Source organism: Castanea sativa, chromosome 2 (genome assembly GCF_040712315.1).
Source record: "Castanea sativa cultivar Marrone di Chiusa Pesio chromosome 2, ASM4071231v1".
Taxonomy (NCBI): domain Eukaryota; kingdom Viridiplantae; phylum Streptophyta; class Magnoliopsida; order Fagales; family Fagaceae; genus Castanea; species Castanea sativa.
The window spans coordinates 14855085-14867804 of NC_134014.1; the positions used below are offsets into that span (position 1 = coordinate 14855085).

The following is a 12720-nucleotide window of genomic DNA, read 5'->3' on the forward strand; positions in this document are numbered from 1 at the left end:
AAACTCCATACCTCCTTTCAACCTCCTTTGAACGCCACTTACTCCACTACTCTCCTCCTAAAAGCATCACACTTTGTAGCAAATTGCCACAACTATTTTCTTAGTAAAGCTTGGTTGAATGACAACATCTGTTGTACTCCCACTCCTCCCTATTGGACTAGACTACAAATTGTCTCCCAATTCAAAAGATGGCATTTAAATTCTTGCCCCCAAACCTTCTCAGAGAAATCTCGTTACACCTTCTCAATACACCTAGAAATGCTTGAGAGAGAGAGAGAGAGAGAGAGAGAGAGAGAGAGAGAGAGAGAGAGAGAGAGAGAGAGAGAGAGAGAGAGAGAGAGAGAGAGAGTACAATGTTCGTTTGGGATGGGCCGAAATATTTAGCTTATTTGCAATTTTAACTTATTTTTACTATTCATGAGTTTCACTACGCTTTTTGATATTATTCATGAGTTCCATTGTATTATTCAACTTTTTTTTTTCTACACTCTCAACAAAAAGTTTACAATTTCAACTAAATAAATTGTTTTCAAACGAACTCATAGATTTAAATTTAGCGAGAGTACTCGCTTTATTAGAGTCAGTCTACCCCCTTTAGAGGTATATTTTCTTCCAACCCACAAGCCTTTAGTTGATATTATTCTATTCAGGCAATCATAGGATAGTTTTAGTTGCTCTACTTCTCTTTAAAAAACCAAAAAAATTAAATCAACACTCTCCTTGCATACTTTTGTGCTTGGCAAAAGTTAAAACAAGTCCACCCACGCAACTTATGACAAAATTCTCAATGATAGACAATATAGTGACATCAATAGTGAATGCATGAGAAAATCAACAACTTCCCAACTTAGCAGTTGTGAAAAATATAGTGTCTACATTACTCAAAGTTAAAAACACTAAGAAATACAGAGCTTCACCATTACATTGTAATTGGCTTGACTTCAATCGCCTCAACTTCTAAATAAAGAAAATCAGAGATTGATTCAATGGAAGGTTTATACTAATGGCCAATTGATAGACATACACCACAAAACTTATTATCACTGTCAGAACAACACATTCCATAAAATACAACAAAAAGAATTTCCAAAATAGTTTGAAGATGCTTATCATCCTTACTCAACTATCACTTCATGCTTCGGTCCTGCTTTTAAAGATTCGTCCTAAGAGAAAAAAGGATAAGGAGAAAAGCTTGTTAAATTGCAAATAAAAGATACACCTTAGACCCATCTCATATTACCAACCTTTTTGCAAGCGAGTGTATAAAACAAACCATAAGTTATTTTACAAGTGATCAAGAAAATTGATATATCAGGTTTTAATGACTAGGGACACAGAGAAAGTAAGAAAGCTATAATGAGACATTTTTATTACCAACCTTAGTACAAATGTATACATAATGGACATCAGGGTTCTTTCCAAGCACTGTTTCCACGGAGCTTCCATCACCATCCAATGGAACAGGATCAGTCAGCTTCCATTTTGGATGTTCAGCACTTTCTTCCAACACAAGTTTCTCTGCATGTGTTAAACAGTTAGCTCGATTCAGAGTATTATATCATATTTTCTTGTACTTATGAAATTCAAGAGGAAGATTACATTGGAGTTTTCCAAAACAAAAATAGGAATACATAGGCAGCGATTGATGTAGATAGTAGAAACACCTGACCCTCTTTAGTAAGTAACATCTCACCCAGTTGTAATAAAAATATATATAATGCATAATGCAGGAAAAATTTGGGTGGAAGTTTGGTTTTCAAAGTTGTAACATATCATTATATCACAAACTTATAAAAAACTTGGCACACAATTATTTCTCTTTTGCAGAGGGGAATTGGGTAGCTGCCTGGAGATAAAGAGAAGAGGGCTTACTTAAAGTCTACATGGAAAACTGACGTTGTCAATAACAACAACAACAACAACAACAAAAACAACCAAACCCAATGGAAAAAATATAATGTGTCTAAAATTGTCCAAAACCACTAGTTCAGTAGTTCCAATTTTAGGCATCATAGTCCCACATGTAAAATGGTGAATGTGAACCAAGAATCTCAACCTCAACGTCTAATGTTCAATACTTCTTAAGGTTATCCTTCCCCTTAGAAAAAGCAAGAAAGCAATGACAGTGGAAACCAGGCTCAACCGAGAGCCTGGGGAGACATACATCTCATTCTTGAAAGAAAGCAAGAAAAGAAATGTAACAGATTATGATAATAACTAGAATAAAACTTTAATCCACCTATCACATGGAGTTTTATTGTCCACAAGCATGAATCTTTCAACAAATTGAGGCGATAAATTGGAGCTCCATATGTGATCTGCAGCATTATTGAGACTAGTCAGATTAAAAAAACTATATGCAAAGACGTATTACATCCCAATAGCTGTTGTAGCTCAAGCAAATGCATGAAAGTTATGAATGAAAAAGAAAATAGAAGGAAGAGAATAAGGTATAGTAACTATATTTACCAAAATATACACTCCTTTATCCTTGAGGACCCTATAGTTTGTCATCAACTGCTTCAATAATGGTGAACAGATCAAGCAAAAAAAAAAGAGAGAGAAGCAAATGTGTGAAACAATTGTACACTATTGTTTATGGTTTATGTTTACCTCCAAACTTCCTCAAGCATCTTGACAGCATTCTGTCGTGAATTATTTCCACACTATGGACAAAAAATTGCTATAAGCATGATTTCAATAAAGATTGAATCATTACAAACATGCAGTACTCACCAGAAGAGAGTCTAGAGTCCCTGAAAGACCATACAAAACAATTATAAAAAAAATATCAGCAAATGAAATGAAAAGCCAAAACAAAAAGAACAAAGTTTCTCTCCAAACTAGTTTGGAGAGAAACCATACAAACTCATCATATATCTTTATATTGAATGTGAATTTTGAAAATCTAACCGTTAGAATGCATGTTCTTTTTACATCCTTAATGCTTACAAAATTTCAAGAATATCAAAAATCGATTGCTATATCATCAAATAAATGTTATAATTTCAAGTTTTTGTGATCTAAAGTTGTATATAAAAAATAAGTTAATCGATCAAATAGTAAATAACATCCAATTTGAACGAAATTTGATACGCATGTTAAGAACATAAAAAACATGAAATTAAACGGTTTGATTTTCAAAATTCACACCTAAAAAAGAAATATACGAAAAGTTTGAAGAGTTTCTCTCTGAACTAGTTTGGAGAGAAACTTTGTTCAAACAAAAGAACAAAGAACACGCAACCCAAATGCTGTGCATAAAGCAAAGAACCTTTGTCAACAATGGCGTCGAAGGAACCTGTCTGAAAAGCACTCATATCTCGAACATCCATTGTCATATCTACCTACTAATTAAGGAAAGCACAGCTGCAACACGCAGAAGAACTTCATTGCAGAAAACTTCTAACAAAATCAAAAAAATTCAGTACAAAATTCATAGAATTTGTACAAGAACTGCATTTATTAATCTATTGACTATTGTGGTCCATACCATTACATAGTCACATTAGGCACTAATTTCTAAAGAAGGTCATACAAAGCTTCCACTTTTGCAAGGTCTGAGAGAGGTGAGAGAGGTTATTGGTAAGTAGCTTTACACCTAATTTGGTTTATTTTTATTTTTTTTGAGGGTTGATTCCTGGACTTGAACCCATGATGTGTCGCTTTTGGCGGAAGGCACTTGCTATCAAACCAAGACCAAGATCCGACCTATATTAGGCATTAATTTCTAACTGAGACAACTAGGCTCATAGCAGTGTAAGTCTTATGCTTCTTTGTCACATCTAAACACTAGCAAGTGTTATTTTAAAATAGGTCCACGCCCCATTTGGACGAGATACCTGTTGTAACACATTTTGTATTTTTAGTAGGTAAAGGATCTATATAAAGGCAACTTCTGTACAGCTATTGACACACAATAATATACAGCATTTTCATAGTTATCCATGTGTTTTCTAGTTAGCTCAACTACTATACCCTCTTGGGATCAAATCCTGCCTACATAAAAAAAGAAACGCATTGGTGTTTTGGGCTAATGTTAAAGAGCTATTATTATGAAATGGACCCAATAAATCTCAAATCCTATTATGTGTGTGTATATATATATATATATTGAGTTGTAACAATTCAAGTAGCAAATAAATACTCTCCCAATAAAAAAAAAGTAGCACATAATTATACTCTTGATAGGTAAGTAGCACATAAATATATAAGCGACTTAGGCCAGTCGGCGTGAGTTCCAGTCAGCTCAAAAAAAAAAAACTCCTATATAAAAAATCGGAACACATTAATAAATAGCAATTATGAAATATAAAAAATTGAAACACATTAATAAATAGCAATCATCATCATGACCGAAAAAAACAAAGGATACATTTGAGTTGTGGACGAGTAGAGTATTTTTTGCGCATAGCGTCAATGACAACAGAGGAAATATCGATGTTGACAACATCCTCGTACCCATCATCCACCATGTCTTGGCTAAATGCTGTGAAAATTTAATATATAAAAAACATATTTTCTATCAAAACATTGTAAATATAAGAGATCATAGGGATCATGAGCGAGAGAGAGACCTGAGTTGCCACATCCAACAACGAGGACAGGATGGTGACGATGTGGGATGTAGAGATGGATGAGAGGAGCTAAGGAAGGGTATTTCTGGTACCAATCGAAGCTTGATGACTCGTTCGAGTATCGGGTGTCCCAGTACCATGCTTCACCGTATGCTTGTGTTGAACATGTCCCCATCGCCATCTCTCTCTCTCTCTCAGAAACTCTGATTGATTCAGTTTGTCATTTCTTCGATCAGCTACTGGGTGGGTAGGCCTAATGAATGTTTTTTGGGGGGCCGGGTTCGGGTTATGGGCTTATAAGGACCGACTCAATCTCAGTCAGGCCGGCACATCTATTTCTATGGTATTATTTGCTGATTTAGCTGAGAGTCTACTGGCCATTGTAGACCGAAGGTATCAAAGATGGAAAAGTTAACGAATTGATTTATGAAATAATTTTGGAAACTTTTATTGAAAAAACAAAAAAAAACTTAATTTTTTTAACTATTTTTTATATTTTTCAAGAAAATAATATTAAAACTTTCTTAAAATAATTCATTATTTAGACAGTCTAGATCCATCAAATATACTATTCTCATTACATATGTTTCGCGCGTACGATGAGGTTTTGTTTTCTTTAGTGTCATAATTTTTCATTCATTTTAATTTGAGATTTACACATTTTCTTATTAATATTACACAATTAGAACTACTAATACAACCAAGTGTCATGAGGTTAGCTTCAAAAAATGAACAAATATTACACGTTTAGAAAATTTAATTTATAAGTGAATAAAACAATTGAAAAATCAATCAGAAAGTGATCCTATTTTTTAGGCAAAGTTTTAGTGGGAGTTAGAGTTGTATCTTTATCAGATTATCCTTTAGTTTATTCTTTAATTTTGTCTCTACTTAAACATTGGAATGTAAAAGCATTTTTAAACCAAAAAAAAAATGAAATTCCAAACTGAAAAAACCTCTTAAATAGTAGTATAATACACCATTCCTCTTTTCTTTAAAAAAAAAAAAAAAGAAGAGAGAAAAAGAAAAAGAAAAAAATACACCATTCCTCTTTTATACCTCTTTATTTAGAGGTTTGTCCAATGTGATCATGACTCATAAATGAGATAATATTTGCGAGCTCTAATTAGTTCAACTGATAAAATATTTTGTTGTCAAATATGATATTTAAAATTTAATCCCTATCTATGGCAAAAAACTTATTATTAATATCTTAGTCTAATAATAAAAAGCAAAACAAACTAACTTTTAGCTTATTAATCGAACGGACTGTTGCTATCAGTTTTTTGTTATTTGTTTTTTTTTGTTTTTTGTTTTTTTTGGTTATTCTTTTTTTTATAAACTTATTTGTCACCAGCTGGTCAAGGCCTAAGAAGGTCCTTGATATATTCCACATTTCAAGCATATTGCAAGTTACAGCCAGTGTTTTCCCAGGCCAGAAATAAAAGTAACAACAAAGCTGAGCACTCAAGTTAAGTCCTGCCAATTTTGTAGTTGTTGGTTTTACCTTCGAGCATAATGAAAATGAAAATTTTCCAAGCAAACCAGACCAAGATGCTAAACCAATTAAAATGTTACAACTGCTTTGATTCAACCCTTTGAGAAAATTGGAAACCTATAGAGAACTGGGTGTCAAAAGTGAAATTCTTATTAGCATTCACAATATTGGATCTATCTCTTCTTTTTGCCACCCTTGGAAGATTTGGAAGGTCCAGCAGTTGATGTGGCTGCAGGCTCCTGCTTCTTCACCCTCCCAGTATGCCGAGGTACCAACTCAGCAACACGGAGCATCAACTGTTTCCCTACAATATAATAAAAAAAGAGATAAGTTCACAAGATGGTATATTCACTTTTACTAATTTGTGCAGATAGCACTTCCAGATAAGTTACTGATATGGCTACATCCTTTTTTCCTATCCTTTCATGATTGCAATTAGTGAGACAATAATTCTTTCCTTTTAAATTTGGTCTCGTCTATTTCAAAGAAAAATAAAATGAAGTACAAAATCTCCCTAACAACATAGTTGGCATAACAAGTGCCAAAAGCCCAGGCAAAAAGTTGAGAATTCAGAATGCCTATAAGCAACCATGATGATTTCGGATAATCTATAATGTCAAAAGGAAGCGGGGGGAAAAACATCCTTCCATACATCCAAAAGGTGAAGTCTTACCAAAGAATTCTAAAGAGCTTTTAAAAAACAAAAATACTTATAACATAAAGAAGATCCCTTTGGACTCACCTCTAACCAGTAGAACCTACGGGCAACTAACCCCACCCATCAGAACCAGTTGTCAGGTACTCTAGGGACATTCACCCTAATGGGCTAAGTAGTTTATGCTCATGCCCAGAAGCAAGTTCCAAAGAGCTATCTTCAAAGATAGAAATATCAAACAAAGGACTAGTTCATACAATCAAGCAATGCAGGATATCCTAAATGCTAAAACAAATTGCAAAAACAAGCATTTTCAAATGAGGTCAACCATGTGTTAATATATTCACAGCTGAAGCACTATTATGCAGGGCTAGTTCACTGAACTGAACATTGTAAACATGCTAGAAAATTCAGACTTTAGCCCACGTGTGCCAGATGAGAGGATAAACGAAGGTGAATTGATTGACCTAAGGTAAACCTTTGGGGGCAAAAAGGAGCAGTTACAATTTGCAAATCAAGTCTCAGATTCATCCACTTAGCAATGACACTTAGGAGGATTCCCACAATCAAAGTTTGTGGAAGATGAGAGGTTGGTAGCAATCAAATCAAGAAAATGATTAAATCCTGCTGCATTCACTAATAAGGTTGATTTCCACTACATTCCAAGGACAATGGAAAACCAATGATTGAGATACTTTATCAACAAGTTTTTATCTTCCCCCTCACTATTAAGAAATAAATCAAACAACAGAGAAAACTACGAAGACATCATGGACTCTCAAAATGGGGCACTCAACCACAAAAAAGGGTGATAACATCACACTTCTGAAAGAAAAAAAATAGAAATTCCTCATTAACCCCTCTACGAAGCCAGATAATAATATGTGCAGATCTAATACAACATCAATAACTGTCCACATCAATTAGCCAACAACAGCAAGCACCCTCTGATGAATATTTAAGACAGGAAAGTACTTGAAACTCAACAGTGGTGCCACAAATAACATGGAACCCCCCACCCAAAAAATAAGCTGCATAATTTAGAAAACCATCATCATTCCTTTACATCAGGTTACATATATTTGAACATAGGTATAGAAGTCCATGTTCTTCAGGCAAGCCGCACACACACATACCGGAAAAGGAAAAAAGAGAGAGAGAGAGAGAGAGAGAGAGAGGATTAGCCTGCAAGCCTAAGTTTTCAGAAAAAAAGGATCACAATGTATGCATAGTTTATTCAGACATATAGTGGTTTTTCAAAGTAGGATAGCCAAGAAAGAACTAATTACAGATTTCCATCTCAAATAGGAAGGGTAATTGGCCCTTACTGGAAGTTATAGCTGGATTGCACAGAGTCCCATCCTCCCTTTTCAGCAATACCCTCACTCTCCCTCTTTGCATGAAATCACGTGGATAAGCCTTGTCTAACTGCAATAGTCAAACACTTCCCAGATCATTAAAAAAAATAATTAAAAATAAAAGAGAAGCATAACCACTTTTCATTCAAAAAAATTAATAAGCAAACCTCGATAGCACAAGGGAGTTTGAGATGGCCGCAACAATCGTTGATCTCAAGACAAGTAGGATTTTCACAAGCATTGCTCAAGCTTATCCGCCTCCCTTCGGCCACTGTCTTCTTCGAGTTTATGTAAACTGGGTAAAATACAGTCCATTTCTTTATATTCGGTGTTTCTCTGTCCATGTCTCCAATCAAAACCCTACCAAAATTATTACATGAAAATTCAAAAGGACCAAAAATCAGATCAGGTAAACCCCAAAAAATTGCAAAGCAGAAGAGACACCAATTCTTAAAAAGGATAACAAATTTTAGGGTCCATTAGTTACAACTGTTTTTATTTTTAATTTTTTAAATAATAATTTTCTGTTTGAATAATCATTGAATGAAAAAGATGAACTGATTGATAAAACTAGTTGAATGTTTGGCAAAATCTGTGAAAAAATTTGTTGTTATTAATTGAGTGTTTTGTTGACATTGGTGTAAAACTGCTATTTTGATGACAAATAACCAAAAAGGACATAAATATTGTTTACCAAGTGTGTTTTTTCCTTTTGGGTAATTAATGTTAACAATTTTTTAAATAGATACGATACAATTTGAATCTATGGCATCTGCTTCATGATGATATCTCTTTATAATCAGGCCACCAATTGGCTTTGTTCTAGGCTGGGTTTGAACCTACATCCCTTGTTCAACAACAAGAAACTTTACCAGTTGAGCTAACTAAAAGTCTAAAACCCACAACATTTAATGCTAGCAATAATTGTAACAACCTTGATGATGATGAATGAAAGCTTTTCAATGCACTTTAAAAACCAGTTTCCATTTTGCTTTTACATGATCCAAACCAAGGGGTCTGAGTCTCAAACAATTACCAAGTTACTTCAAGTTAAAGGTTGAGATTTCAAACACAAAAAGATGAAATGCAGTCATACAGATAAATTATGAATTAATAAAATTACAAATTACCATCACAAAACTGGTAAATACAAATAAAAGAAAGATGCCAGCAGCATCATGTCTTAAGAGACCCGGAATCCACTGTCAAGGAACTAAAAAGCAAACAAGGTCTAATCAAGTCCTAGCCTGAAGTTGATCTCAACAAACATTGAGATGCATAATAAATTAACAACTATTCCCAAAGAAAGAAAAAAAAGAAAAAGAAAAATAAAGAAAAAAAAAAATCTGCCAAACCTCTAAAGTCATCATGTCCAAGAGATTTTACCTTCAATTCAAGGTTCCAATTTCATGTTACAAGCTCTTACTAAAGTTAGAAACAAACGTAAACATTTTTTTTTTTTTAAATCCACCAATCCCCCTAGGATGGTAAACAGACTCTAAACCTAGCTAATAGTCCCATCAAAACAAATCAAAGTCATGCGTAAACAACGTATTGCTGAAATAAAGTAAAGAATGCAAAACAGCTATTCATTCAAACCATTGGATGCGTGATGAATTTCACACACCCCAGGGAAAAATAAGGACTTGTGACTTGTGTAACAAAATGATAGGAATAGTTTTTCAGCAAATAAAAAAGGACTTGTGTAACAGAGCACTGACACAAACAACTGGGATCCCACATTGGGATACCATAGGATCAACAGTGTAACAAACACAATCCAAGAGAAAGACATAGCTTTGAACTTCACTCCCTTTTTTTTTATTTTTTTTAGGTATAACTTTTTCAAACAACTTCTATTTTCAAAAGGCTGAAAAATAAGCTGTACCAAACTGACACTGAAATGGGATTCATATGTATTGACTAATGACTACAAACGTTATGTAAAACAGCTTCTATGCACTTCAAGCCACAAGCCTAAATATTGTTTGCACATCAAATTCTGAACATTCAAAGGCCTCTCAAATACTTCAATTTTCTCCAGAACCCAAAAAAAAAAAAAAAAAAAAAACCCAGATCCATGCATAGTCACAAACCCATGATCAAACTGAGAAACCCATTTCTAAAAGCATATGAAGACCTGATTTCTACCACCAGACACACACACAAACCTGTATCACATTAAGTAAATGTTTGTAATTTTTTTTTATAGCAAATAGCATAAAAAACATGAAAATTCTTCAAATTGTTAACAATTTTTATTTTGATAGTTAAAAAAGAGCAATACCCAGATGAGAGAGTGCTCGAAAAAGCAAAATGAATTGACAACCGAAAATCAAGTATTGAACAAAAATAAATCCAAGGGCGGGGGGAGTTGTTAGGGTTTTGGCAGCTGAGAGAGAGAGGGAGAGAGAGAGATTACCTGTGAGACAAATCCTGAAAATCGAAGGTGAAGAGAGATCACAAGCTTCGTCGAATCTGATTTATAATTGTAGCCTTTTTGTTGCTATTTGAAAATCCGTGTTGAACTTGCATTTGCTCCAAAATCCCTTCTATTTAAACGCAAAAGTGCAAAACATAAAAAAAGAGCTTTAAAAAAAAAAAAAGAAAAAAAAAAACGCAAAAGAAATACGGTGCGCCGTTGAGTGTGTGTGTGTGTTTTTTCAGCTTAAGCATGAGACAAAACGACATCATTAACGGACTCGATGTTTAATATTTATGTTTTTTCTTTTAGATTTAATTTGTAACATCATAAAATATTTAAAATGTAACTTTTAAAAAAAATCTAAGAAAATCCTAAATGCACGTTCAACAAAATAGACTTTTTCTTCTCAAAAAAAAAAAAAAAAAAATTTAAAACTAACATTTATATTTTATAAAACTTTTTTTTTTTTAAACTATAAACCATATCCACTCAGTTTTTTCCCTCACTTAACAAAAAATAAAACAAAAGGAGAAATTGTAAATATGGTAGAATTATGACATTATTTTTCAGTACGAAGTAGGTAAAGAAATTATTTTCATTAAAGCTTTGGGCTGCCGTAAAACAAAATGTATCCTTTTTTTTAATGGCAAGAAAAAGTAAATGTAACTTTGATTTAACTGGAAATAATGCTAATTTTTTGAGGTTTATAATGTCAAATTATGGATTTAAGTGGCAATTTAGTATAATTTAATTTTTTTATTGGTTAAAAAAAAAATATAAACAAAACAAAAATATAATTATCGGAGGTAGTAAGTTGTTAATATATATATATATATATATATATATATATATAGGTGAAATTAATAGAATTCCAAATTAGAGTTTCTAATTTTGTGTCATATGTCTAGATTTATGTGGGAACCACACTATAATTAATTATCCACTTAAGTTTGTGTCATATGTCCACTTAAGTTTTTTAATCTTTGTACTAAATGAGTTGATAAGTGCAAAATACTAAGAATCTAATATTAATAAACTATAAAATTTAAAATAAAAAAACTAATCACATATACTTAATAAAAATCACTACACATTTTATCTTATTAAAAATTAAAAAAAAAATTATCATAAGTAGTATTAAATTATAATATGTGAATAATTACGTTTACTTTTTTAAAAAAATATATAGAATTTGACTAATTATTTATATTTTTATGATAAAAATTGTGTTTAATTTAAATGTATTTATACATATGCATGTGTTACATGCTAGTTTTTAAAAATTATTTGACTAATTATTTATATTTTATAATAAAAATTGTCTAAATTTATGCGGGAACCACACTATAATTATTCACTTAAGTTTGTGTCATGTGTCCACCTAAGTTTTCTAATCTTTGTATCAAGTGAGTTAATGAGGGAAAATTTAAGAATCTAATATTAATGAGCTATGAAATAAAAAATAAAAAACAATTACATATACTCAATAAAATTCACCACATAACAAAAATTACTATACGTTCTATCTTGTTAAAAATTAGAAAAAAAAATGATCAAATTATTAAATTTTAGGTATGAATTTTAATACGTGATTAATTACATACGTTTACTTTAAAAAAAATAATTTGATTAATTATCTATATTTTTATGATAAAAATTAAGTTTAATCTTAAATGTAACAATTAATGGATGCATTACATGCTATTTTTTAATAATAATTTGACTAATTATTTGTATTTTTATAATAAAAATTATGTTTAATTTTAAATGTATTCATGCATTTGCATGGGTTACATGCTAGAAGTAAATAATAAAGTATTGCTAGTGATAAACACTTATTAAAATCAATAATAATATGCCAACTCAACAGGTGTGAAATTTGTTGTCAAAACTATTGTCTATAGCATTGCTCAATTTTATAACACAAGACAAGTTTCTCTACTTAAACTCCTAGAATTACATGAGGGTTCAAAATTAAGATACCCATCATTTATTCATTTGTGATCATAATTCCTAACTGTGATTTAAATTCCACCCAAACACCCCCCCCCCCCCCCCCCGCCGCATGGAAAAAAAAGCTCTATTGAGCACATTTTATTAAAGGCCAGCTAGATGACCATAATCAAAATCCTACATTTTACTTGAATTGAACAAATTTCCTCACATAAATTTGGTTATACAAAATTACAAATGCCTCACACTATCAG

At 32.2% G+C, this 12720-nt stretch overlaps 2 protein-coding genes across 2 annotated transcripts; both read right to left on the reverse strand.

The window, feature by feature from the left end:
- Positions 1 to 810: 810 nt before the first annotated feature.
- Positions 811 to 4884, reverse strand: LOC142623639 (uncharacterized). Its single transcript, XM_075797083.1, has 9 exons — positions 4578 to 4884; positions 4376 to 4489; positions 3275 to 3343; positions 2737 to 2756; positions 2614 to 2666; positions 2470 to 2500; positions 2240 to 2318; positions 1379 to 1518; positions 811 to 1163 (listed from the first exon to the last, which is right to left on the reverse strand). The coding sequence occupies exons 1-9, from the start codon at positions 4756 to 4758 to the stop codon at positions 1116 to 1118; spliced, it is 735 nt and encodes a 244-aa protein (XP_075653198.1). The 5' UTR covers positions 4759 to 4884; the 3' UTR covers positions 811 to 1115.
- Positions 4885 to 6049: 1165 nt separating this feature from the next.
- LOC142626217 (signal recognition particle 19 kDa protein) lies at positions 6050 to 10652 on the reverse strand. The gene is made up of 4 exons (XM_075800010.1): positions 10511 to 10652; positions 8256 to 8448; positions 8059 to 8158; positions 6050 to 6379 (listed from the first exon to the last, which is right to left on the reverse strand). Exons 2-4 carry the CDS (start codon positions 8430 to 8432, stop codon positions 6249 to 6251), a joined length of 408 nt encoding a protein of 135 aa, XP_075656125.1. The 5' UTR covers positions 8433 to 8448; positions 10511 to 10652; the 3' UTR covers positions 6050 to 6248.
- Positions 10653 to 12720: the final 2068 nt, after the last annotated feature.

Coding starts and splice junctions, on each gene's coding strand:
- LOC142623639 (XM_075797083.1), bottom strand. CDS start 4,758: ATGGCGATGGGGACATGTTCAACACAAGCATACGGTGAAGCATGGTAC. Junction 4,490..4,577: donor TGTTGGATGTGGCAACTCAG/GTCTCTCTCTCG, acceptor AAATTTTCACAG/CATTTAGCCAAGACATGGTG. Junction 2,667..2,736: donor GGACTCTAGACTCTCTTCTG/GTGAGTACTGCA, acceptor TTTTGTCCATAG/TGTGGAAATAATTCACGACA.
- LOC142626217 (XM_075800010.1), bottom strand. CDS start 8,432: ATGGACAGAGAAACACCGAATATAAAGAAATGGACTGTATTTTACCCA. Junction 8,159..8,255: donor AACTCCCTTGTGCTATCGAG/GTTTGCTTATTA, acceptor TGACTATTGCAG/TTAGACAAGGCTTATCCACG. Junction 6,380..8,058: donor CAATCCAGCTATAACTTCCA/GTAAGGGCCAAT, acceptor ATTATATTGTAG/GGAAACAGTTGATGCTCCGT.